Source organism: Notolepis coatsorum (genome assembly GCF_963971535.1).
Source record: "Notolepis coatsorum genome assembly, chromosome: 14".
Taxonomy (NCBI): domain Eukaryota; kingdom Metazoa; phylum Chordata; class Actinopteri; order Aulopiformes; family Paralepididae; genus Notolepis; species Notolepis coatsorum.
Genome location: NC_140178.1, coordinates 55,524,959 through 55,552,014, shown reverse-complemented (window position 1 = coordinate 55,552,014; position 27,056 = coordinate 55,524,959). Strand labels below are relative to the sequence as shown.

General features: G+C 42.0%; 1 protein-coding gene across 4 annotated transcripts in view; it reads left to right on the top strand.

Annotated features, from left to right (window-relative positions):
- Nucleotides 1-7,819: 7,819 nt before the first annotated feature.
- The window catches only part of ift70 (intraflagellar transport 70), a 51,950-nt gene continuing 32,713 nt past the window's right edge, over nucleotides 7,820-27,056 (top strand). For 2 of the 4 annotated variants that reach the window (XM_084329693.1, XM_084329692.1), the window contains exons 1-10: nucleotides 7,820-7,962; nucleotides 8,192-8,257; nucleotides 11,026-11,124; nucleotides 13,043-13,252; nucleotides 14,989-15,045; nucleotides 15,541-15,676; nucleotides 18,236-18,340; nucleotides 19,441-19,569; nucleotides 20,105-20,154; nucleotides 25,197-25,349. In XM_084329693.1, coding sequence (XP_084185819.1) covers nucleotides 7,909-7,962; nucleotides 8,192-8,257; nucleotides 11,026-11,124; nucleotides 13,043-13,252; nucleotides 14,989-15,045; nucleotides 15,541-15,676; nucleotides 18,236-18,340; nucleotides 19,441-19,569; nucleotides 20,105-20,154; nucleotides 25,197-25,349 — 1,059 coding nt within the window. In that variant the 5' untranslated portion in view covers nucleotides 7,820-7,908. The remainder of the gene's footprint in view (nucleotides 7,963-8,191; nucleotides 8,258-11,025; nucleotides 11,125-13,042; nucleotides 13,253-14,988; nucleotides 15,046-15,540; nucleotides 15,677-18,235; nucleotides 18,341-19,440; nucleotides 19,570-20,104; nucleotides 20,155-25,196; nucleotides 25,350-27,056) is intronic. The other 2 variants (XM_084329695.1, XM_084329694.1) reach the window with 1 other exon arrangement.

The window sequence follows — 27,056 nt, the reverse complement described above, 5'->3', positions numbered from 1 at the left end:
AGAGACAGGTGAAAATACTGTCTGACCCGCTTTTTGGAAACATCCAGGATGCTAAACAGAATTCAACTGTCAAAACCTCAACCATCATTAAACCAAGAGAAAGGTCAAGCCCAAAAAGCAGTTTTGCAGCAACAGTAACACCCATGGAAACAGAAGTGTAGTCAAATGGAGTGGTAATAAATGTATTCATCAGTTCTCATAATTCTTGTCTGTTCTGCAATAAAAGTTATCACACATTGGAGCGGTGTCCACAGATGAAGAAGAAAAAACACAGAGAGAAGATAGACGTCTTAAAGGAAAAGGGAGTCTGTTTTGGCTGTTTGAAAAGAGGACACTTAAGCAGAGACTGCAAAAGTCGTTTAACGTGTGGTACATGTAAACAAAAACATCCCGATATACTCCACATTGAACAAATGGCACAGGAATCAATAGGAAACAATGCTGTCGTCTCACCTCACACCTGTGGTCATATTGGGGCCGGTGATGAAACCTCCCTCTTCTCCATAGTACCAGTACAGGTAAAGAGCCACAAGGGGGACACAGTATTGGAAACGTATGCAGTCTTGGATCATGGAAGCACATCTACATTCTGCACTGAAAGCTTAATGAGAAGGCTAAACATTCCTGGACAAAAAACGAATATTCTTCTCCGTACCATGAACCAAGTGAAGCCTGAGACCAGCTACCATATTACTGGTTTGGAAATAACTAGGATGGACACAAACAACTTCATACAACTGCCTGATGTGTTCACTCATAAAACCATGCCCGTTTCATAACACAATATTCCAAAACAACAGGACTTGTCACCATGGCCTTATTTTAACCATATCACAATACCTGAAATAGACTCTGGCATTGACCTCCTCATCGGCACAAACGCCTCAAAGGTACTGGAACCCTGGGAGGTGGTCAATAGTCAGGCAGATGGACCATACGCTGTGAGGACCCTATTGGGGTGGGTCATCTATGGTCCCTTAAGAGGAGACAACACCATCAGGGATGAGAATGGCTGCCCTGCTGCTGCTGTCAATAGAATATCTATTCTAAACATAGAGGAGTTACTTGTCAAACAGTACAACCAGGATTTCAGTGAAAGAGCCAGTAAAGAAACAGAGGAAATGTCAAGAGAAGAGGTAAAATTCCTTGATATTGTAAACCACTCAGCAAGGATTAAAGATGGACATTACTGTCTAAACTTGCCTTTCAAACAAGAAGATCCCATCATGCCAAACAACCGTTGTATTGCAGAGCAACGCATCCAGAGCCTGAAACGCAAGTTCAACAAAAATGAAAAGTTCCATGATGAATACACTTCTTTCCTCACAGATATGATTAACAGTGGCTATTGTTATACTCCGAGACCAGCCCAAGTCTGGGACAGTATAAACAATAAGAGTCACTACCCCAGACAAGGAATTCACAGTGGTCTCATGGCGCCATCTAGCGCTCACCTGCAGATGATGAAGTCAGTAATGATCCTTTTTGATTGTATTAAGAATATGCTGTTGTTGCAATTAGTTTCTATGTTACAAGTGTTATCTGTTTAGGTTGTTTTTTGTGTTGGTATTCTGATTCTGGGTTTTGTAATAGCCTAGTCCTTGTTCCTGTTGTGTTTGATTATTGTTTTGTTCTAGTGCCTGTCTCCCCCCAGCTGTCTTTCATTATTAATTAGTGTCAGTATTTATTGCTTGTAGGTTGGTTGGGTTGTTGTGGCATCATTGTCTCCGCGTTGTTCCCGTGTCGTGCCCGTGTACCCTGGTGTTCTGTCGAGTGAGTTCGTTCCTGTCTATTCCTGTCCTGTTCTTGTTTTCTCCTCCTTTTGTTTTGTTAGCATCCAGTGCCAGCCCGGCTGTGCCTTTCTTTTGTTTAGTATTTTGGTGTTGGATTCAGTAAAATTACCCTTCACTAAGTATCACCCTTCGTCTCTGTCTCCGCTCTTTCATCTTTGTCTGCAAACTGAGTTCTCCTCACCGTCATCATCACCCGCAATCGTAACAGGCTATGCTGAATTGGTGCCAGTGGACCAGTGTGGAGCTGTGTCGTCACCTAGTTGTGCAAATTTTACTTTGAGGAAGACTGCTGAAGACAACCGAGCCCACTTTCCACCTGGAGTGTCGGACACGGTGAACGACAACTTCTATGTGGATGATTGCCTGAAATCCATGCCTACTGAGCGAGAAGCGGTACAATTGGTGAAAGAACTGACTGCTCTCTGCCAGAGGGGTGGATTCACTTTATCCAAATGGATCAGCAACAGCCGTGCTGTATTGGCATCTGTTCCACAGGAGCACAGAGCCAAGGAGTGCAGGGAGTTGGACTTGGACAAGGACAGTCTACCAGTTGAAAGAGCCCTGGGATTACACTGGTGTGTTGAGACAGATGTGTTTAGGTTCACAGTTACAGCACCAGAGAGGCCACACACTAGACGTGGCATCTTGTCTGTGGTCGGTTCAATATATGATCCTTTGGGATTTCTGGCACCATTTGCTCTTCCAGCCAAGCTGATAATGCAGGAGCTCTGCAGGAGGAGGCTTGGATGGGATGAAGCCATACCCCAAGTTTTCTCTCAGCAGTGGACAGGATGGCTAGCGGATCTCAAGCAAATGGTGGAGTTTAAAGTGGATCGTGTATGAAACCTAAGAACTTTGGCCAAGTCACACACTCGCAGCTGCATCATTTTTCAGATGCCAGTGAGAGTGGCTACGGAACTGTCTCTTACCTAAGACTGGAGAACAGCAACGGGGAAGTGCACGTTGCATTCACAATAGGAAAGTCCAGAGTGGCACCATTGAAACAAATGACAATTCCAAGAATGGAGCTGGCAGCGGCAGTCCTCGCTGTCAGAGTTGACACGATGCTACGAAAGGACTTGCAGCTACCACTGGACAAATCCATTTTCTGGATGGATAGCACGACAGTGCTTAAGTACATAAACAATGATACTAAACGTTTTCAAACATTTGTAGCAAACAGGATCTCTTTTGTAAGGGATGCTACTGACGTATCACAATGGAGATATGTGAGGACAAAGGAAAATCCTGCAGATGCAGCGTCAAGAGGGCTGACAGCAGACCGCTTCTTAAGCTGCAAAAGATGGATCAGAGGACCAGATTTTCTCTGTAGATCAAATGATGAATGGCCAAACTTGCCCTTTGAGTGATCATAGAGTGAAAAAAATTGTTGGAAGCCTCACATAAGCCATGTAAGAACAAAGATGTCAAAGAGTGTGGGTATTATGTGGAGGTCAAGGTATTGGCTGAACCAACAATCTTCTGTTATCTTGTATAATGCTTTGGTCCTTCCATATTTGAATTATTGTGTTGAGGTGTGGGGAAATACCTATGAAACCAACCTACTTCCTTTGGTTATGCTCCAAAAAAGAGCAATTAGGATTGTAACAAATGAGAGCTACAAAGCACATACAAATTCTTTGTTTTTAAAACTTTCAGTTCTGAAATTAAAGGACCTGGTGGATTACAAAACTGCCCAGTTCATGTACAGAGTCATTCACCACAGCCTTCCTGACAAGATACAGAAATTGTTCTGTGAGAGAGCTGGACTCCAAAGATATAACCTTAGAGGGAAACTCAAACTGGAACAGCAATCTTCAAGACTAACCAGGAAGGCTATGTGTATTTCTCTGTGTGGAGTTACCTTGTGGAATAATCTGGAGGAGGAGATCAAATCCAGTCAATCCATAAATATATATAAGAGGAAGTTCAAAATGATGGTGTTCACAAAATATACCAGGGAGGAAGACCAACGTATTATATGAGAATGATTTGAAGGGTGACATGAGAGTATAGTCTAGCGTGTGTGTATGTGTGTGTGTGCATGTGTGATTGTGTTGTGTGTAGTTGAAGTATTTGCAAATTGTATTGTATTATTGTATTGGTAATCGTGTCATATACTTGCTGAAGTATATAGTTATTGATGGGGGATGGAAACATATAAGCTTTGCTTCTTCCATCTCCTTTTCAAACAGTGTATAGTTTCTGGCTGTTTTATTTTTAAACTTTTTGGGGGGGGGGGGTTCCTCTTTTCCCATTTCATTTATTTTCAAATGTTGTTTTGCCGGACAATGGTAAATGTAGCCAAACCAACACTGTGGTTTGAAATAAAACGATTGAATCTTGAATCTTGAATCTACAATCTCTGCTAATGATCCAGAAATCAAACCTGACATCACAGTAAATGTCCTTGTCAAAAGTCAATTGAACCCAACCAACTATCTAACCCACTACTTCTCATCATGGATGAAGCTGAAGACTGCTGTAGCTTGGCTTCTTAAAGTAAAGACCACACTCCTGCAACTGACTAGAAGGAGAAAGGAGATTCAAACTGCCATGAGTAGTGTTGAAAATGATCTTGTCAAATTAAAGGAAAAGGTTGAAGAGGAGATGCAAGTCTTTCAAGCGACACTTCGTGGACAGTGCTTATCTCCCGAAGATCTTATCCAAGCAGAAGATGCAGTCATCTCATTCAGTCAAAGACAAAAATTCCAGGAAGAAATATCCGTTCTACAAGCTGGTAAAAATGTCAAAAGAAGCAGTCAAATTGGATCCAGTGCTGGATGATGGATTTCTGAGAGTAGGTGGTCGCCTGAATAGGCTTGCGATGCCGGAAGAGACCAAACATCCAATTATTCTCTCGAAGGACCTTCACATATCCACACTATTGTTACGACATATCCATAAACAACTCGGACATGGAGGAAGAAACTATATGCTGTATTGTCTCCGCAAAAGATATTGGATCATCAAAGCTAACTCCGCTGCAAGAAAAATCATAACTGACTGTATTGTGTGCAAACGACAGCGGGTAGAATTGGAGAGCAAAAAATGCCAGACTTGCTCTTGGAGAGGATTCAACCAGACAAGCCTCCATTTACAGATGTAGGAGTGGACTACTTCGGTCCAATAGAGATCAAGAGAGGACGAAGTCTCGTTAAAAGGTATGGTGTAATCTTCACCTGCATGGCAAGCAGAGCAGTACATCTCGAAATTGCACATACACTTGATACAGACTCCTGCATCCATGCATTACGAAGATTCATCTGTCGACGAGGTCAAGTTTTGTCTTTGAGATCAGACAATGGCACAAACTTTATAGGAGCAGAACGAGAATTGAGGGAAGCACTGAATAGCTTGAATCAGGATCAAATCCAGAATGCTATGCTTCAGCAAGGGATAAAGTGGAGCTTTAACCCCCCAGCAGGATCCCATCACGGTGGTGTTTGGGAGCGACTTATCCGCATGGTACAAAATGTACTACGTTCTGTTCTTCATCAACAAGTGCTTGATGATGAAGGATTGCAAACTTTAATGTATGAAGTAGAAGCAATTCTAAATGATCGATCCATTACCAAGTCTTCTGATAACCCTGTGACAAAATGGCATCCAATGTAATAAAAAAAGTCAACCAACGAACTAGATTCTTGTACCGGACCTCCTCTCTGGTAAACAAGAATACCCTGAAGACTCTGGCAGGAGCACTCATTCAAGGGTACTACGACTATGCTTGCACCTCATGGTACCAAAGCACCTCAAAGGCGCTAAAAAATAATTACAAACATCACAAAACAAACTGGTCAGTCTACTGCTTGACCTTACCCCTAGAACCCACCTCACCCCTGCCCACTTTGACAACCTAGGATGGCTTAGAGTAGACGACAGAGTACAGCAACTTGCAATGGGCCTGGTCTACAAGATACACTACACGACTAAGGTACCCATGTACATGTCAAAATACTTCCCAAAGGTCAGTGAATACCACGACCACAACACCAGAGGGAGCTCCACAAATCATGTTATAGAATAGAATAGAATAGAAATAGAATAGAAATACTTTTATTATCCCGTGGGAAATTAGACACTGCAAATCGCTCAACATTTAAACATTTAGACAGGACAGGTCACAATTTAGAATGATAACACAAATCAAATCAAGTTGCCTAGGATAAGAGTAGAGTAAAATAAAATAGGATAAAATGAAATGAAATAAAATATACAGAAATAAATACAGTAAGAATATACTAAGCATACTGAGCATGGGGTAAACAATTTGGTCAATATAATTATAATTTACATCTAACTAATGAAATATGAAATATATATTCCAGTAATCACAGTGTCACAAGGTGCAGTATGCTTTAGGTAGTGTATTGTCCTCCTTGGGTTCCAATAAGACCTAGATCTATGTCTGGCAGCTGTCGCTGCCCCCTGTTGTGGAGCCTGGAGGCCGCTAGTCGCGTCCTCCTGCCACTAATGAGCTGCCACTCTGTGCTCAGTGATGCAGTGAGGCACAGTGATGCATTATATAGTCTGATGGCTGTTGGAATGAAGGACTTCCTGTGCCGTTCAGTGCTGCATTTGGGTAGTGTGAGCCTAGCACTGAACATGCTCCTCCTGTCAGCCAAGTCTGTGTATAGTGGGTGGGTGGGGTTTTCCCTGATGGCCTGGAGCTTATTCGGCTCAAACAAGGGACTAAAGGGACTAAACACGTTTTGCAATTATGCCACATCAATGTGGAACGCCCTACCCACAGCTGTAAAGGAATGTGAATCACTACCCACTTTTAAAACCACTCTCAAGGAGCACCTACGGGAGACAGCAATTCGAAACTGGCCCCTGTAAATGTCCTAACCCAACCCCCTCCAATGTACAATAAATGTCCTAACCCAGTAATACACAAGACCCTCTTCTTGGACCAAGTAAGGTTTCGTCGATAATCCAATGTACAGTTACCCCCACCCCGCCTACCCATCCCCCCCCACACCACCCCACCCACCCACCTCCAATGTACAGTCCCCCCCCCATCCCACCCCACCCCACCTACCCAACCCCCCCCCCACCCCCACCTCCTCCAATGTAGTTTCTTCGGCAAATGTATATACTCTCTTTTTGGTTTTTTTTAACTCTTTTTGTATCACAAACAGTACTGTATTTTCAAATCTGGTAGGTCATAAATGTATAGATGTAGCAGTAGGCCTACTGTCTGTATGTTGTGTATGTCATATATGTTATGATGAATTGAAAATGGGGGACCCTGATGTATGAATGAATGAATGAAAACTTTATTTAACAGATTGCAGAATGGATACAATACAGTACGGCTCAATACATACAATTGTTAAGGGGATGCAGACCTGAGAAAGACGTTTGTCTTGTTTCCATCAGGGTCCCCCATTTTCAATTCATATAGACATTTATGACATACACAACATACATGACATTTATGGCATAGGGACAGATATAGGTATTTAGTACTGATACATTTGTGACATAAACGGTATTCCAATATACAGTACTGTTACCCCTAGATCCTGACAGAGTATATACATATGATGGGGAGGGGACTGTACATTAGGGGGGGGGGTGGGTGGGTGGGAGAGAAATATACATACGGTGGGGAGGGAATATATACAAGCGGTGGGGAGGAGACTGTCTATTAGGAGGAGGTGGTGGGGGTTTTGGGCAAGACGAAAGTATTTCTCTGGTCTGCATCCCCTTAACAATTGGATGTATTGAGCTGTACTGTAACTGTACCCATTCTGCAATCTGTTAATACACTTTTCAATCAATCAATCAATCAATCAATCAATCAATCAATCAATCAATCAATCAATCAATCAATCAATCAATCAATCAATCAATCAATCAATCACGCACAGTCAAACAGAGTACAAGCCCCGAAGTCCCGCCCAGACGTTGCGTTTGCGGCTCTGCAGATATACCCTACTCGTTTTTGTCAGCGACGCAATTTCCGCTATGCACTGTTGCTAAGTAACGCTTCATGTGTGTTCAAGGAAGCCACAGACACCAGCAACATGAGCTGAAAGTCTTTACATGTTTCTGAGTAAAGCAGGTTTCTGTGCTGTTTTATACTAACGTTGCTTTTTTCAAAATGACACTGACAAATATCAAAGATGGCGAGTACACAGCCACGATCTACAAAATGGTGAGAATTGTGTTTACGTTAGAGTTATGCAAGCTAACGTCGTTGGCAAGCTTGCCAAGTTGCTGCAGGTCTGGCACGGAGCTAACGTTAGTAACGTTATACTCAGCCATGGTGAAATTACGAGTAACAGGCGTTTATTACATTTGCTATTACTTATTCACCCATAGCCGTCTGTTTGCTTCCCGTTCATCATGATAACCTCTACTGTTTCTACCTCTTCCCCTCAAAGATCAAAGATGGTCGATATGGTGAAGCAATTCAACTTCTGAGCAATGAACTGCAAAAGCACATGAAGGTAATGTCAATTAAATGTATATACTCTCTTTTCTAGACTATTTTTGTATCACAAACAGTACTGTATTTGCAAATCTGGTATGTCATAAAATGTATAGATGTAGCAGTACTACTGTCTATCTGTATGTCGTGTATGGTGTATATATATGTTATGATGAATTGAAAATGGGGGACCCTGATGTAAACAAGACGAAAGTCTTTCTCTGGTCTGCATCCCCTTAACAATTGTATGTATTGAGCTGTACTGTACTGTACCCATTCTGCAATCTGTTAATAAAGTTTTCAATCAATTGCAGACTGAAATATTGAACCAGTATCGGTGCACGTTCAGATAGACACATTAGTTCCTATAGCTGTCTGTCGCGCAAATTTAAAAGTAAAATATAGATGGTTTCAACTTGACATCATAAACATGTTTAATCGACTGATGTTCCATTTGATTTCCTGTCAGTTGTTGATATTATAACTTATAAGCAAACACTGCAACAGGAAATCAACTGCAGTCTGAGCTGTTCCCTAGCAACGCAATTCCACTGACACCATTGATTGATTGAAAATGTTATTAACAGATTGCAGAATACACTCAATACACACAATTGTTAAGTGGATGCAGACCAGAGAAAGACTTTCGTCTTGTTTACATCAACGTCCCCCATTTTCAATTCATAACATTTACACAACATACAGATATACAATACTGTTACATCCAGACATTTATGACATACAAGATATACAAATATACAGTACTGTTTATTTACATAACCCCCGACGCTGAGAGATTGCGCTGTGCAGGTGAAAAGATGCGACTGCTGCTTCCTCGAGTACCAGAGGGGACACGTGATGTAAGGCTTAGTCCACATTGCAGCCGGCTTGTGGGAGGCATGGCCTAACAGCGTTCGAGACAGGGGAGGGTAGAATTGGACGATACGAAATTGGGATGGGAGAAAAATAGAAAATGGGAGAAAAAGTAGATAAAAAAAAAAATCCTTCTATAGGATTTACATTTTCTTTCTCTGATCATTTGACTGCATTATTTAACACCTAATGTATTTTCAATTTGTAACCAGGTTTATTTACAGTTTATAACATTTGTATTGGAATATTGAATTGAAATCAAGCAGTAATTTGAGTCGTGATTGGTGTTTGTAGCAAGAGGTGAATAAAGCTGTTGCGTGTCTACTGGAATACCAGGAATACCTGCTTCCTCCTTCCTGGGAAAAATAACTGCGGGAACCCTGTAATAATTTTCTATGAACAGCTTTGTGTGAATCTTTTTACAACGTCTCTAGCTGAACTGATAAGTTCCCCCTAAACTCTGTGTGTGTGTGCCACACTATTTTCAGTACCCTGTCATATGGTTTCTGTAGTTAAAGATGAAAGAAGCCTGTGAAGGGTGTGTGCAATACTCAATAATCATTTTATTTAATTGATCTTGTTTTCAAGATCGTGGGAAGCCAAAATCTGATTCTAAATTGAATCTCGATTAATCGCTCTATTTGCCAGTTGTGATTTTCATTATGCACACAATTTTCGCACACAACTGTGCCAATTACACACATGCATATCCATCACTTTATCTGCATCCTTCAAGGTATTTTTATTCCTCACCTTCATGTTGTCATGAGGTGACTCATAGTGCTTCAGCCCAAACCACTCACTCCAGTCCGTGTCGGCTTCCATAAGCTCAACAGCTTTCTCACCATCAGCTTATTTGTGCTCAAATCTATGAATCAATGTATTGTAGGCTTCAGTAACCTAGAGCTACACAGCCCCATCGTCCTTTGAAATACATGAGTAATTGTTTTGATCTTCATGGTGCAGACTTTGGCACTATACAGTTTCCAAACCCCAGTGCTTGGCGATGCTTAGTGTTGATTTTATTACGTAGGCTATCTTTGAATTTAAGGTGAGCCCAAATACTACCAAATTTCATTTAATGAAGTATCACATTCATTTTGAATTTGGGTTGCTTTTTCTAAAATGATAGTGATAGCTTTTACTACCTGAAAGGTATAATAAATTAGTAAATAAATATACACACTTTAAAACAATAAATGGTTGCTTTCATGGCTTTATAAATACCATTACCACTTAACCCAATGAATATTAAAGTATTAAAATGTTCCCTATTGAATATAAGTTTGTATAAATATTATTTCCACTAAATTGTTCAATAAACGACTGAAAACGGTGAAGATAAAGGTATCAAGTTACCACATATTGGACCGACCTAAACTCTGATCTCAGGGAAGTACAGAGAAGCTCTCCCGCTCCAGGGGAAGAATGTGAAAAAGGTGCTCTTGTGACAAGTTCTACATAATAAGTATAGTCAAAGTCGTCCCTCCAAGAGGAAACCATAACAATGGTTAACGGAGGGGATCTTTATAGATTCAAGATTCAAGAGTTTTATTTGTCACGTACATACATGTGTCACATGTAGTGAAATGAAGGTGGCCATGCCCGCCTCGATTGTGCAAAAATACAAATAATAAAATAGAATAATAAAATAAACTAGATAATAAAATAGACATGCTAAAAAGTAATAAGAATAAAATACAATACAATGCTAAGCTTAAGAATTAAGGTAAAGTACTATATACAATAATTATACTAATGTACAGTTATGTTTCTTAAAGTGAAATATTTTGTAGTGTGTTCATGTTCATGTTCATGTGTGCTTGTGTGTGGATAGATCAGTGTTCTGATGGCCTGGGGGAAGAAGCTGAGTTGAATGCCCATTCACGAGAATTTTTTTTTTTTTTTTATTAGCGATCTGAATTCATATTTCATCAACCGAGTCTACCGTTGGAAATTCAGCCACCCCAGGCGCTCAGATGTGAAAAAAGCGCCCCTATCGTCTCCCAGATGGTAATTCACCCTTTTGGATTGAACTCAATGAAAATGAATGAGAAAAAAAATCCGGACTCCACATTTTACTTCTCACTCACGCAGCGCAGCCGGCGTCGATCAGTTTCACTCTGGAGCCTCAGAGCAGCGGGGATTATGTGTTTTTACAGTATACACAGTGGATCAATAAAAGGATAGATTTTTTCGAATGGCGATCAGCAATTGGAATAATCCATTTGGATACCATCTGATCTCAGGTAAGGAATCTATGTTACCAGTCTTAGGATAATCAGACCAGTTTTCACGGATATAATAAGCTTTTATGTGATTATGTGATATGGCTGTTTGACTGTGCGAGCGGTCAGGAAATAGGAGAATCGATTTTCAGCTCACGGCCAGAGCGTGCATGCATACACATATACTATCGATAATCTAGCGTTTATTTGAAAACGATTCATAAATAGGCCGAAAAATGACCGTTCTAGAATATTTCAGTAAAGGGTGATTATCATGGAATGTCTTATTTTTTCCGTGAAAACGAGTGCTTTTCAAAATGCTATAAAACGGAAATGAACCGGTAAAAAAACAATCTGCTACTACAATGTTGACTGGAAAATGAGTCTTTGATAAGCGACGGGCAGATTAGACACATAGCCATAATTTAAAACATAGATTAGGCGATATTAACGTTAACATTGAAGTGGTGCTGGGCATTCAAGGGGGTAAAGAGGAATTAAGCTTGGGCTCCCAAAGTGTTGTCTCAAGTGATAGAGGTGCTGCTTATCCTTTTTTACAACAGTGTCTATGTGTGTTGTCCATGTCAGGTCCTCTGTGATGTGGACTCCCAGGTACTTAAAACTGCTCACCATGTCCACGATAGCCCCATTAATACACAGTGGCGTGTGTGTACCCTGCTGTATTCTCCTAAAATCCACGATCAGCTCCTTGGTCTTACCAATGTTCAGGAGTAGGCTGTTATCCCGGCACCAGAATGCCAGGACATCAACCTCCTCCCAGTAGGCCTTCTCGTCATTGTTAGAGATCAGACCCACCACCATGCATCGTCCGCAAACTTCACTATGGAGTTGGAGCTGAACCTGGCCACACAGTCATGTGTGTACAGTGAATACAGCAGGGGGCTGAGGACACAGCCCTGGGGGGACCCGATGCTCAGGGTGATTGAGTTGGAGGTGTGTCCACCCACCCTGACCGTCTGGGACCTGTCGGTTAGAAAGTCCAGGATCCAGGCTCTCGGGGTGGAGCTCAGACCCAGATCTATCAACTTGTCAGCCAGTCTGGTGGGGACTATGGTATTGAAAGCTGAACTATAGTCAATTAACAGCAACCTCACATAGCCCCCCTTTTGACTGTCAAGGTGAGAAAGGGTGTTGTGCAGTACCTGGGAGACCGCGTTATAAGAATATATTGTGTTTTCTAATCTATTACAGACCTTAAAGGTGCTATAGATAACATTCAGCTACTAGATGTCGCACTAGACTCTAGACTCTAGAGCACCAGCATGTCATTTATCCAATCAGGCGCATTTCACGTGGGGAAATGGGAAGTCGGGAGGGGATACATGCACGCAACATGTAAATAACAACAATTTGAAGCAATACTTTTATTCCGCACCTTTCTAAAAGCTCTGTGGATGTATTATTATAAGAAATGTAGATTACTCTGCATAAATTTTTTATATATAGCACCTTTAATATCAGATAATCACTTTTTTGTGGGAATTGCCAGTTTCCCTGGAAAGATAAATATATCCCTTTTTGAAGTCAAATTTGTAAAACCACGGGAACGTTTTCAATTCATTATATATGGAGCAGCTCCAAATTGTACATTGGACATCACAGGTTTGAGTCTTTAGTCCTCCGGTTTACAGCTTTGTGAGAGAGCTCTCAGAGCTGTGAGTTGTTCATCTTTTGCCCCTCAGTCCAGAGCAGCCCTCTCTCTGCTGGGCTACTGCTATTACCACATGCAAGACTTCACCAACGCAGCAGAGTGCTACGAGCAGCTGACCCAGCTGCACCCCGAGGTGGAGGAATACAAGCTATACTACGCCCAGTCCCTGCATGGAGCGTGTGCCTTTGCAGATGCCATGAAGGCCACCTTTATGCTGGACAACCCCACCAGTCACACCAAGGTAACATGTGGACACGATAGACTCGCACAGGCTCACGTCATCATGACGAGCCCTGGTGTGGTAGAAATTAACGGTCTTTTCCCTTCCTGTTTACTATTTAGGCTACGTTTAGACGAGCGTTTTGTGAACAGAAACCGCAAAAGTCATCTTGCGGTTTCACTTTTAATTTTGCGTTTAGACGAGCGTTTTGGGGTGGAATTCTCTGTGCAGACGAGGCTGTAACGACGGAGAACCGCTGTCACACGATTGGCGCATATGTCACATGACGTGCTGTGAAGACCCGCCCTACTCTGCCTCTGATTCGCAGACTGTGGATGGGGAATGTGATTGGACCAAATCAGAGTCACTCACAGACAGTGGGTCCACTCACGCCGCGGGACAGATTCTTGTGTATTTAACCCTTTCACTGCCACACGACAGCCGGTTGTGTGATAGTAAAGGGTTAACCTTCTGTTGTGTGGCAGTGAAAGGGTTAAAAGTACTGCCAATGTAGCCTTCAGGTGATCTCCGTTGATAATAGTCAGACATACTTGCTTTGTTTACGTCTCGGCTACTGGCGCATACCTGCTACCTGTGACGTAAGCAGTACGCGCGACCAGAGCCGTGACAACCCTTTCGTCATCGTTTTAACAGATTTATACGGTTTAACAGTTTAGACGAGAGCGCAAAGCTTTTGCGTTTCTAGGAATTCCACCCTGGAAGGTAGTCTCACTTTTTTGCGGTTTCACCCCGTAAAAACGCTGTTTCCGTATAAACGAAAGGCACATCCGTAAAAATATTTTTGCGGATTCACCTGCTAGCGTTTCCGTCTAAACGGGGCCTTTAAGTCTTGTCATTGATACTGCAATGGGACAAGCTGATGACCAGTCAGTTTTTCATATACCATATGAAAACCAAGAAAATATCTGTGCATTACTGGTAATGCCACACCATTTTGCCAGTTGAATAGACACCTTTCACAGAATGTTTTGAATGCTCACGTTTCCCTTATGTTGGAAGAGATGGTGTAATATATCAACAATATTTTAATAAACATTTTCTTTTAACTTTGTAAACAAGTCACAGTGGAACAGCGATATCATGGCACATTGGAAGAAAGACTACAAGGCCTCTATACCAGTTACCCACTTAACCAATCAGAATGAGCTGTGAAGACTCAGTGCCACTAGATACCATAGCATGATATTACAATGGCATAATCCCCAAGGGCGGTTAGGTGGCGTAGCGGAGATTGCGTTCGTCACCAACCCCGGAGCTGTGAGCTGGATTCGCCTGTTCGAATCCAGCTCACAGCTCCGGGGTTGTCACCAGCTTGGCTGGCCGTTCACACTAATACAATTGGCTGTATTAGAGGGTGGGAGAAGCTGGCGGGGTGGGTCCGGGTCGTTGTAAACAGCGACTCCTACAGTTCGGTCGGGGCGCCTGCTAAGCGCGGATAGGACCTGAGTGGGATAGTGTGATCCTTCCACACGCTACGCCCTCTCAGGGAGGATCCGCGCTGCCAGGTGAAAAGAAGAGGTTGATTGGCTGGACGTGTGTCAGAGGAAGCACGTGATAGCCTCCACTCTCCCAGATGATCTGACTGTGGGGGGTAAGTGCGCAGCAACCAGGAAGGGATTGGGAATTGGCATACGACTAACATTGGGATGGGAGAAAAATCGGAGGAAAATGGAGGGGGAAAAAGATTAAAAAAATAAAAATAAAAACAATGGCATAATCCCCCTGTTCTGACACAGATGATCAAACTGCAAGCGGCCATCAAGTACGGCGAGGAGGAGTACTCTGGAGCTAAGGTTCGTTGACTGTCCTCATCAGCATGTTTTCATGGTACAGCACGCCGGGTACAAGGGAAGCCTTCGCCTGTGTTTCTATATGGAGATAGCTGGTGCGCCTTATATTGCATTCACATTGGGATGATGGACAGCACATTATTCTCCCTCCGTGAGAGAGGATTGTCAAATCTGACATCGCAGACTGTGTCACAAACCGCAGAAGGAGCTACGGTAGAGGTTAAAGCATTAGAACTTATTTTTTTCACCAGAAGAAGAGATTATACAGCCTGTTATGACATGCATGCAGTTTGTAGGTATAATCTTAGTATGAATCTTGTGATTTCCCATTAGAATTAATTCAACGATATAGCAAATTCTCCATCTTACGACATAATTGTATTAAATCCAGGGCAGGCTCAACAGATACTAACTGCACCCCTGTGCGCGCGCGTGTATGTGTGTGCGTGTGCGTGTGCGTGTGTGTGTGTGTGTGTGTGTTTGTGTGTGTTTTTCTAGACTCTGGTGGAGCAGCTGCCCCAGGACGACCCAGACTATGAAGTGGACATGGGCTGTCTGCTCTATCAGGAGGGGGAGTATGAGGAGGCCTGCAAGAAGTTCATATCGGCCATGCAGGTGCTGGGCTACCAGCCAGGTCAGCAGCCACTCGTTTATCATTACCAAGGTTATGTTTTCATTTCTTGTTTGTTTGTCTATCTATTTTTTTGCCTGTGGACGTGATATTTTGTGAAGTTGTGGTCAGATAACCATTTGCAGTGCACATTCTTGACCCTAAGACGAGGAAACCTATTGATTTAGAATAGGAACGCTAACGCCACCAATGCTAAACCTTAACCCTAATTTAAACCCTCAACACCACCAACACTAAACCTTAACTCTAACTTAAACCCTCAACACCACCAACACTAAACCTTAACCCTAATTTAAACCCTCAACACTAAACCTTAACTCTAACTTAAACCCTCAACACCACCAACACTAAACCTTAACTCTAACTTAAACCCTCAACACCACCAACACTAAACCTTAACTCTAACTTAAACCCTCAACACCACCAACACTAAACCTTAACTCTAACTTAAACCCTCAACACCACCAACACTAATAGAATAGAATAGAATAGAATAGAATAGAATAGAATAGAATAGAATAGAATAGAATAGAAATACTTTAATCATCCCGAGGGAAGTTTGGCACTACAAATCACTCACAGTAAACATTTAAGTAGACAAAACAATTAGATACGAATAAGAATTAAAAAAAATAAGCCTAAGAATAAAGAATAAAATAGGCCTAAGAATAAAATAATAATAATAAAATATGGTCCGGGATTTACATTTCCTATGTTATGTATATACATTCTAATATAAAATATACAGTAAAACATTTTTGGGGGGTGTCTATAGAACCCGAGATCAGAACACAGGCACAGGAGAATGTGGCAGTTTAGAATGTTTAATTAAACAGGGGGGGGAGTCCAAGGGTCAGGGGGGGGGGCTGGTGATGGGGAACAAGGAGTGGAGGAGAGACAGACAGACGGTGTTGATAGGTGAGGTCCAGGGGGTGCAGGCTGGTGGGATCCGTGGTCGAGGTGTAGCCCGGAGGGGCGAGTTCCTGGAGATCGGCAAACAAGGGTTAGTAAAGGGTAAGAGGTATTGTTCGTCAAACTGTGTCGAACTTGAGTGCTACATTCTGAGTGCATAGTAGTATAGGCATAGTAGATCGTAGTATAGAGATAGTAACAAACTACATAATAGTAAGAGACAGTAAGTTTTTTCTTTTTAATGTATTATTATTTCAGATATTGATTGAAGAGGTGTGTTTTTAGTCTAGTGTGTTTATAGTCCTATATATAGTATTTGAACAGATTGCAAGATGCTACACAGTTGATTGTGAGAGACAGCTCAGAACATTGGGTTGGACACCGTGGAATGTATGCAAACTCTCAGATGAATTCAGCTACAGGAGAAGAGAAGGGGGGAGGCAAGAGGGGAAGAAGATCTGTCCTCTATTGTTTTCCTGGCTGTCTCTCCATATTACACACCAGGACATGAAATACAATTACAATTTACAATTTAGTCATTTAGCTGACACTTTTATCCAAAGTGACTTACAGATTGTGAACAATATGTCACCAAGAGGGGTACTGCTCTGGCAGCTAAGGGTCAGTGGCCTTGTTTGTTAAGTAGTATCGAGCTTTATACTCTGAGTGCATAGTAGTATAGACATATTAGCAAGATAGGTAGTAGTATAAGAATAGTAATAATAACTTTATTGTATAGCACCTTTCATACAAGATTTGCAGCTCAAAGGGCTTCACAGCAGTAAAAAAATATTAGCAATGCATAAAGTGCAGACATATAAAACATAATTCATTGGTTACAGACATATAAAACGAGCATAAAAAAGATAGTAGCAAGGTAAGGCAAATCACAGTTTTTCACATTAGGATTTAACATCCCAATAGGCCTCTTTGTTTATAAAATAGACAGTAATACAAATAATAAAATAGAATAGTAGCATAGTATTATGGTACATAATAGTAAGTAAGAGGGTTATTATTTATTTAAAAAATAAATATATATTTAAAAACATTTCCCCAGATATTTTAGATATTGTTTGAAGAGTGGTGGTTTGGTGGTGGTAGCCGGTAAACCAGCTAGCAGTGCATTGCAGTAGTCGAGACGAGACATGACTGTTGATTGCAAGAGTTGGGTGGCAATTACAACAATGGTGATGAGGTCATTACATCAAGCTCTGATCAGTCCTCTAGCCGTCCCAATGTTCCCACTATCTAAACGTGCTCGGTACGTGCATGGAGCTGTGAGTGCTTGCACGCCCAGCAACCACCGGCGAGGAACACAACAGCGACAGTTAATCGTGGAAGCATATCATGGCCTTGAGTCCTAACCTAATCTTAAAATGGCCTTGGATCGGCCACACGTTCTCATTTCCCATGTCCAGATCTCAAACTGGTCGTTTGGAAGTGAGCTATTGCAATATAAGTATATACTAACTGTATAACACACACACTTGAATTAAGTGGCTTACCAGCTTTCCTTACATGCTTCCTGTTGGTTTGACCTCTCTCTCTCTCTCTCTCTCTCTCTCTCTCTCTCTCTCTCTCTCTCTCTCTCTCTCTCTCTCTCTCTCTCTCTTTCTCTTTCTCTTTCTCTCTCTCTCTCTCTCTCAGAGCTGTCCTACAACATAGGGTTATGTTACTACAGTCTGAAGAACTATAATCAGGCCCAGAAGTACATTAAAGAGATCATAGAGCGAGGCATCAGGGAGCACCCAGGTAAAACTATGCATCTCTATCAGCAATGAGGTTTATTTATTTATCATCAGCACTGAGGTTTATCTATTCATTTATGTATTTATCTATTTATTTATCTATTCATTTATTTATTTATCATCAGCACTGAGGTTTATCTATTCATTTATTTATTCATCTATTTATTTATTTATCTATCTATTCATTTATTTATGTATTAATGTATTTATCTATTCATTTATTTATTGATCATCAGCACTGAGGTTTATTTATTTATCATCAGCACTGAGGTTTATCTATTCATTTATTTATGTATCTATTCATTTATTAATTTATCTATTCATTTATCTATTCATTTTTTTTTTTTAGAGTCCAAGGATTTAAGGGTTGAGGCCGCAGCATGTCTATAGATTACATCACCATAGTCTAGGACTGATAAGAAAACTGCTTCGACAACTCTCTTCCTACTAATCAAAGGAAAGCTGGTTCTGTTTCTGTATAGGAAGCCAATTTTCGGTCGCAACTTTGAGGCAAGGTTGTCCACATGGGATTTAAATGTACATTTCTCATCGAGCCACACACCAAGATTAGATATTTATATAAATTGATTATAGGGGAGGGGTTGCTATTGCTGGCCACAAGAGAGGTCTGGAAAATTCACAATATAATAACTTTTGCATGAAACACACGACAAGTTGATGAAAATGATGCCCTTTCATCCTTCAAGCCTGCTGTGTTTAAAAGGAAGCCACATAACTGTGCCTTGAGAGCTAAATGCATCAAGGATTCTGTATGGCTAACAGCAGGCCAGGCTATGTGCCTCTAGGATTCTGTATGGCTAACAGCTAACAGAATATCAAGTGTTACAAAACCATGATCTTTGGAAAGCAACAGTTGTGATTGGGGGATCAAGACAAGAGGGCGGAGTTTGAGATCAGAGGTCAATTGTAAAGTGTTATCATCTCCTGTGAATTTACATTCCAGATAAATAACGCATCTGATTAATATGAATATTTGCTGTTATGCAAGTGTGATTTCCCAACTGAAAAGGACAGAACAGGTCACTCAGAAGGAAGGCACACCTGTGTGCACGCCATTAACGAATTCTCGCCATCTTCTCCCAGAGCTGAGTGTTGGCATGACAACAGAGGGCATCGACGTGCGCAGTGTGGGCAACACCCTGGTGCTGCACGAGACGGCTCTGGTCGAGGCATTCAACCTGAAGGCTGCCATCGAGTACCAACTGAAGAACCGTGAGCCCCACCTACACCTCCACACCCTCTGACACTTAGTACCAACTGAAGAACCGTGAGCCCCACCTACACCTCCACACCCTCTGACACTTAGTACCAACTGAAGAACCACGAGCCCCACCTACACCTCCACACCCTCTGACACTTAGTACCAACTGAAGAACCGTGAGCCCCACCTACACCTCCACACCCTCTGACACTTAGTACCAACTGAAGAACCACAAGCCCCACCTACACCTCCACACCCTCTGACACTTAGTACCAACTGAAGAACCACAAGCCCCACATACACCTCCACACCCTCTGACACTTAGTACCAACTGAAGAACCACGAGCCCCACCTACACCTCCACACCCTCTGACACTTAGTACCAACTGAAGAACCACGAGCCCCACCTACACAGTCGCTGTCGCCCCCAAAGTAAAGGTTTCTTGGCACCTTTTCAAGGAGCGCATATCAACATGTGCAATAATGCGCTTAATGAAGTGCTCCTCGCTTTGTGTGCTAGTGTTTCTTTTTCTTTGATTTCTCCAGTGGAAGGAGCGCAGGAGGCCCTGACGGACATGCCTCCCAGATCAGACGAGGTAAGAAACCATCTCTACCACCTCCCATACACTCTCACATCACTATGTGTGTGTCTGTTTGAATAACGAATGTGGGCAATAATTAATAATCAATCTGGATTTATTTCCTCCCATATTGATATATATCATGATATACGCTCACATGCAAAGTCACAAGTAAAAAATAATTAGATTGCTGTTGATGCATGATTCCCCGGGTTCTATGTTCCCCGCTCCCGAAAAAAGGGTCCTATGTTCACCGGTCCTGAAAAAGGCTTCTAGAACAGGAAGTGCCAGCAATATAGGCTATAGGCTATATATTTATCTATCATTCATACAGAAAATATACAACATCTATTTCTTCAATGAGACATATATATACAGTATATATATATAAATATATATATATACAATATTCAGTATTTCTCTCAAATAAAATCAAAGAAATATAATAATAATAATAATCAATCCAAAATATAGACTTTTATTGCAACCAACTCATCTGTAATTAAACGGTAGCAGTAACATAGCACCCAGTTTTCACTTGCTGTGGAAGATGCAGAAGATGGACACAACACAGCCTTCCCATCACTCTCTGAAGTACTTGATGTGCCAGACATATTTCTCAACATGAGTCGTCTCCTGTATGGCCTCTTCACCCTCCCTGTGACGAGCAGAAAGACTCTTTTCAACTGTCAATCGGTATAATCTGTCATCTGGGCATCAGTGGTGACATACAGACTGAACTCTGGTCTCGAGTGTGTCTGGATTAATTTAGGTGCACGATGCATCGGCATGATATCCTCTCCACTATAGACTTGATTGAATCACTGGACTATAATGAAACAATTAAAGTGTTGCACCAGCTATGTATATGTTCTCTCAGTTAGTTAGGGTATGCATAGGCTGTGAATTTTCTCTTTTGAGATATTATTTACATTAAAAAGGGCTTGCTTGCAAAGTTTTTCCAGTTTTTTTGTTTGGTCCACAAGGCAATATTTGTTGAGAAAGATTGGCATGCACACATTTATTTAGGCATCGCCCAAAAATCTATTTCTGCCTATGCCACTGTGTGTGTGTATGTGTTTGTGCGTGCATCATTGCATGCATACATGTACGTGTGTTTGTGCGTGTGTTATGACTGTATAAGGAATGTGGACATTAGGGCTGACCTTCGAATTTTCTTTTGGAATTTGAAGCTTCGGGGCCGAGATTCGATTTTAATTCGAAGCTTCGAAAAAAGAAGAAAAAAATGTATACTTTCTTTTTATTTATAATATATTTTTTAAGAAAAATAGATTTATGTTGTGGTACTTGTACAGCACTTTGTTCAACTTTGTCAGTGCTGTAAAGTTTAAACCTTTTTAAATCTTAGACAAACAAAACACTTTGCTTTCATGAAATATTGTAAGCCGTCATTTGAGGCTTTATAAAAGCAGCACAATGAACACAAATCTGTCAGTGCCGAGTCTGACCTCATCTTAAATAACAAACAGCATTGCTTGTTGTAGTTCAATATTCAATACCATAGTCCCCTCCAAACTCATAGCCAAGCTCAGGGACCTGGGCTTGAACTATGACCTCTGCCAGTGGGTCTTGGACTTCCTGACGGGCAGACCCCAGGTGGTGAGAGCAGGCAACTGCACCTCCTCATCCATCACCCTCAACATAGGGGCCCCCCAGGGCTGTGTTCTGAGTCCCCTCCTCTACTCCCTGTACACACACGACTGTGTGGCTCAGCGGAGTAACAACACAATCATCAAATTTGCTGACGACACAGTAGTGGTGGGCCTGATCTCTGCAAACGACGAGAGGGCCTACCTGGAAGAGGTCAAGGTCGTGGCGGGATGGTGCCAGGAGAACAGCCTCTCCCTGAACGTCAGCAAAACAAAGGAGATGATTGTGGACTTCAGGAGGTCGGGGGTCAAGGACTACAGCCCCCTCAGCATCGACGGGGCACCGGTTGAGAGAGTGAACAGCTTTAAGTACCTCGGAGCCCACATATCCGAGGACTTGACATGGACCACACACATTGACAGTGTTGTGAAGAAGGCACGACAACGCCTCTACTTCCTCAGGCGCCTAAGGAAGTTCCAAGTCAGTCAGAAGATCCTTAAGAACTTCTACTCATGTACAATAAGCATCCTGACTGGCAACATCACCTCCTGGTTTGGGAATAGCACTGCACAAGACCGAAGCAGACTACAAAGAGTGACACGTTCAGCCGAATGCACAATTGGAGGGGGGCTCCCCACCCTCCAGAACATTTACAACAAGCGGTGCAGGGGTAAGGCTAAGAGAATCATCAAGGACTCCAGCCACCCGAACAACTGCCTCTTTGAACTGCTGCGGTCAGGCAAGCGATACCGGAGTCTCAAGGTGAGCACAGAAAGACTCAGAAGAAGCTTCTATCCCCAGGCCATCAGGCTGCTCAACGAACAATAAACACTATACAACAACCATCAAATGCACACAGCACACACACCCACACGCACACACTCACTTTAAACAAACAACACACTGCAGCACCCACTCTCCACACTTTAGATCACCTAAACACACTTTATATTTATTGATAAAGGATTTGCACTACAACTCGTACACCTTACTGTAAATTGTACCTAAATTGTACCTCATCCCATTTCTGCTTCGCACTATATAGTATTGTATATTAGTACACTGCATAGTATATTGTATATTATATGGTAACTCAGTTACGTCTATTCTGCATCGAACATTGTACATATGTCTATACTGAACACTGTGACCTCATTTTTTACTTCTAATTTACATGCTATACTATGTTATTTTGTACTTATCTTGTCTAGCACAGTCTCTGGAGCGTAACAGTAAGAAGCATTTTGTATAAAAGTATTCTGTACTTCTGTATGACAACTATTAAAGAAACTTGAACTTGAAACTTGAGTTAACAGAGAGAGGCAGAGTTGATTTTGCACACAAAAAAAAGTTTTCTTATTTTTTTTTATAATCGAATTTTATTTTCATATTCGAATCCCATGCCCATCGAATGAAGCTTCGAAGTATTTAAGACAGCCCTAGTGGACATGCAGGCGTTCTCTCTGTCTCTCTACCCCCTCTCTCTCTTCGTCTCTCTCTCCCCTTATCTCTGTCTCTCTCTTTCCCTCTCTGTCTCTCTGTTTCTCTCTTTGTGTTTTCCCTCTCTCTTTCTCTCTGTCTCTCTCTCTCACCGTCTCTCTCTCTCTGTGTAATCCTTATTAGTGCTGCCTTGGGCTGCTCAGGCCCATTCATGCCTCTGTTACAGCATGGAAATTGCAAAGGAATAGTCATCATACACTATACACTTTCAGATATAAAGAACCATTACATTCATAGGAAAGTGTGTGTGTGTGTGTGTGTGTGTGTGTGTGTGTGTGTGTGTGTGTGTGTGTGTGTGTGTGTGTGTGTGTGTGTGTGTGTGTGTGTGTGTGTGTGTGTGTGTGTGTGTGTGTGTGTGTGTGTGTGTGTGTGTGTGTGCGTGTGCGTGTGCGTGCGTGCGTGCGTGCGATATTTCTGTATGTATTTGATGTAGTGCTGTGTCACACTTCTGATTCAAGTTTTCAAATTTTTCTTTGACTATATACATGTGGGATATATATTAACGCACAGTCTTAAAAATAAATAAATAAAAACACTAACCTTCTTACTGTCTTATACTATCATGCACTCTTCCTACTACTACTGTCTTTACTACTATGCACTCAACACTGCAACACCCACGTTTCAGCACTGTTTGATGATCATTGTTACTCAGCTGTAAGAGTTGTACCCTTCCTGCTGACTTGTCGTACAGAACTTGTAAGTTGCTTTGGATAAAAGCGTCAGTTAAATGACTCAATGTAACTGTAAAATAAGTTTAAATCGGGATGGTTTTATCGGGTATCACAGTGGTTAAAAAGCTGATAGCATCACGATGGTTCCAACCGGAAAAAATGTGCCGAAAGGTCTGGATTATTACATATCTCGATGTGATCTATCAAGAAATATCTACTGCAAGAATTTTGGGTCTCAATGAATCCAAAATTACATTGTGGTTAGAAGTGGTGGAGAAAATAAAAGCTAGCATATAATGGTAATGTCTGGTTAGGAGCGAGGGAAAGTGGATGGATTATCCAATGGGGGGTCCGGAAGGGGGGGGTACGAGCTGGAGCATAATATGTGTGTAGGTTTTTAGATAACAGGTATTAAGGGTATATCCTATATAAGACAATTAACTAAAATGTGATTTCATTGGATGTGCACTGACAACTAATGCTTGTATATCTTATCGTGTGTTGTCATGTTTGTTTATGTGTTTGTTTAAAAAAAATAATACAAAAATAAAATACAAAAAAAATAAGTTTAAATCAGAATCTAGGTCTGTTTTCCTAACAGTGTTTCAGAACAAAATACATACATCTTATTTTATTTTATTTACTTTAATTTAAAAAATAAGTATATACTTAGGCGTCTGGGTGGCGCAGCGGACATTGTGCTCGTCACCAACGCAAGATACACCGGGTTCGACTCCGGCTGTCGGCGTTGCCTCCGGCTTGGGCCAGCCGTCATACTAATTCAATTGGCAGAGTTAGCAGGTGGAAGTCGATGGGTGGTAATCTGGACGTTGTGGACAGCGACTCCTACAGGTCGGTTGGGGACGCCTGCACAGCAGAGACAGGAAATGGCGGGGGTAGTGTGAGCCTCCCACACGTTACACCCCGCCAATGAGAGTCCACGCTGGCAGGTGAAAAGATGTGACAGGCTGCCTCCTTGTGATGCAAGGCTTCTATCCTCCCTACAACTGGCCAGTGGGGGGCATATGCGAGCAACGTTCAAGACGGGGGAGGGAAGAATTGGCACAATGGAATTGGGATGGGAGAAAAAATAGAAAAAGGAGGAGAAAAAGTGGATAAAATTGTTTTTTAAATAAGTATATTCTTGTTTTTCCTGGTGGTGGTGGTTTGTTTACATCCCATTACAGATTGGGCCTGTAAGACGACCAATAAAATGTATGTGTGTTATTGGACACACCATATTATATGTGTGTCTGTGTGTGTGCGCTGCAGGAGCTGGACCCGGTGACCCTCCACAACCAGGCTCTAATGAACATGGACAAGAAGCCATCAGAGGGCTTTGAGAAGCTGGCCTTCCTCCTGCAGCAGGTCCCCTTCCCCCCCGTCACCTTCGGTAACCTGCTGCTGCTCTACTGCAAATACGAGGTACATCACACAAACAACACGCTAGATACTGAGAGATACTGTACTGTCCAGATCGTACCCTGTGCTTTCAGCAGTGTTGTAGCTCCCTGAGACCCAACACAAACGGCACACTAGATAGATACTGTCCAGGCTTTCAGCAGTGTTGTAGCTCCCTGAGACCCAACACAAACAGCACACTAGATAGATACTGTCCAGGCTTTCAGCAGTGTTGTAGCTCCCTGAGACCCAACACCAATTTCCCTTTCCACCTCAGTCTTGGACCCAATTTGTCTTGATCCAAACATGCATTTCTTTTCTCAAGGAAAATAATAAATATTTAGCCTCTGAGCTATACTTTTTTTTCCCGGGTCAGGCTTCTCAGCCTCAGGTGTCTTGATATGAAATCGGGGTCCTTTGCACAATTCTTAATGAGTTTCATTGAATATGTAATTGTCATTTTTTAAACGGACAGATGCTAAATATATATCTAGGTCTTTTTGACCTGTCAACACCCAACTTGATACATAGCCTGGGGGGACTGAGATACACCACATACTATAATCAACATTTATCTAGATTTTCTTGAGCGGGATGAATATGACAAACAAACTTGAGTTGTGCTTCAGGAAGTGAACCCTTTTTTGTAGCAGATTCTATTTGCCAAGCTTGGCGGTGAAAGGCGGAATACTTTGTTTAACTCAATGGCCGCCAACAGCGGTTATATACGTGTTTGTCCGACAACCGTTGAACGCCAACCACGTATATATATATACGTTATTTGATCGTTATTTATTTTATTCGATATTTCGATTCATTACAGGCACACAGCGGAATCATGAGAATGTAAAAGTGCAATACCGGCCGCATCACGCTAGACGGCGGTATCAAGCACCCGTCATACCCTTGTATCTTTCTCTGTGAGACGCCACATGTCTCCGGTTTCATGTTTCCTTGTCGGGCGAGGGCAGCCGTTCTGCCGGTTCCATCGAAGCGCATCAAATATCTCCGATCCATATGTTGTGGTGGATTATGCCGTCGACCAAATGGACATTGGATATACCAGATGGCGTTCAAACAATTGGAATATTATTTTTGGAATACTCCCGGTCACAGGTAAGGACGATTTGACGTAAATTTTAGCTTGATCCTGCAATGCTTTCATACCGATCGTGCTGATAACCGTTTTTAGTGTTCAATGCGAATGCCGTTACTGACAATCAAATAATCAGAAACGCCCCCCCCCCCCCCCCCCCCCCCCCCCCCATTTCATGCATTCATGATGGAACATAATAGCTGTGATGTAGATTTGATTTCGGGGAATAATAGCGTATACAGGCAAGAAATGGCAACGTCTATAGTGGAATCGACGTATAGGGCTTTAACTCAGGATTTCATGAATTACCCTAGACCGCTCTAAAACCATACTTATATTCACCATGGTATAACACGGGAACGTATGGATGGAAACATTTATTCTTTCTCACATATTGAACGATAGATAGGTGATGTCAAATGGGCCATAGTATTGTATCCATAGCTATAATATAGAATATAGTTATAGCTCTACAAACAAGGTGACTCAGTCCTATATTTTAAAGCGCGGCAATGCGACCACAGGGCCATGGCTAATCCCTGGCGCTGAATGAGTTAAGATAATATATTTCTTTTTTTTTATCCACTTTTTCTCCCATTTTCTATATTTTTCTCCCATCCCAATTTCGTATCATC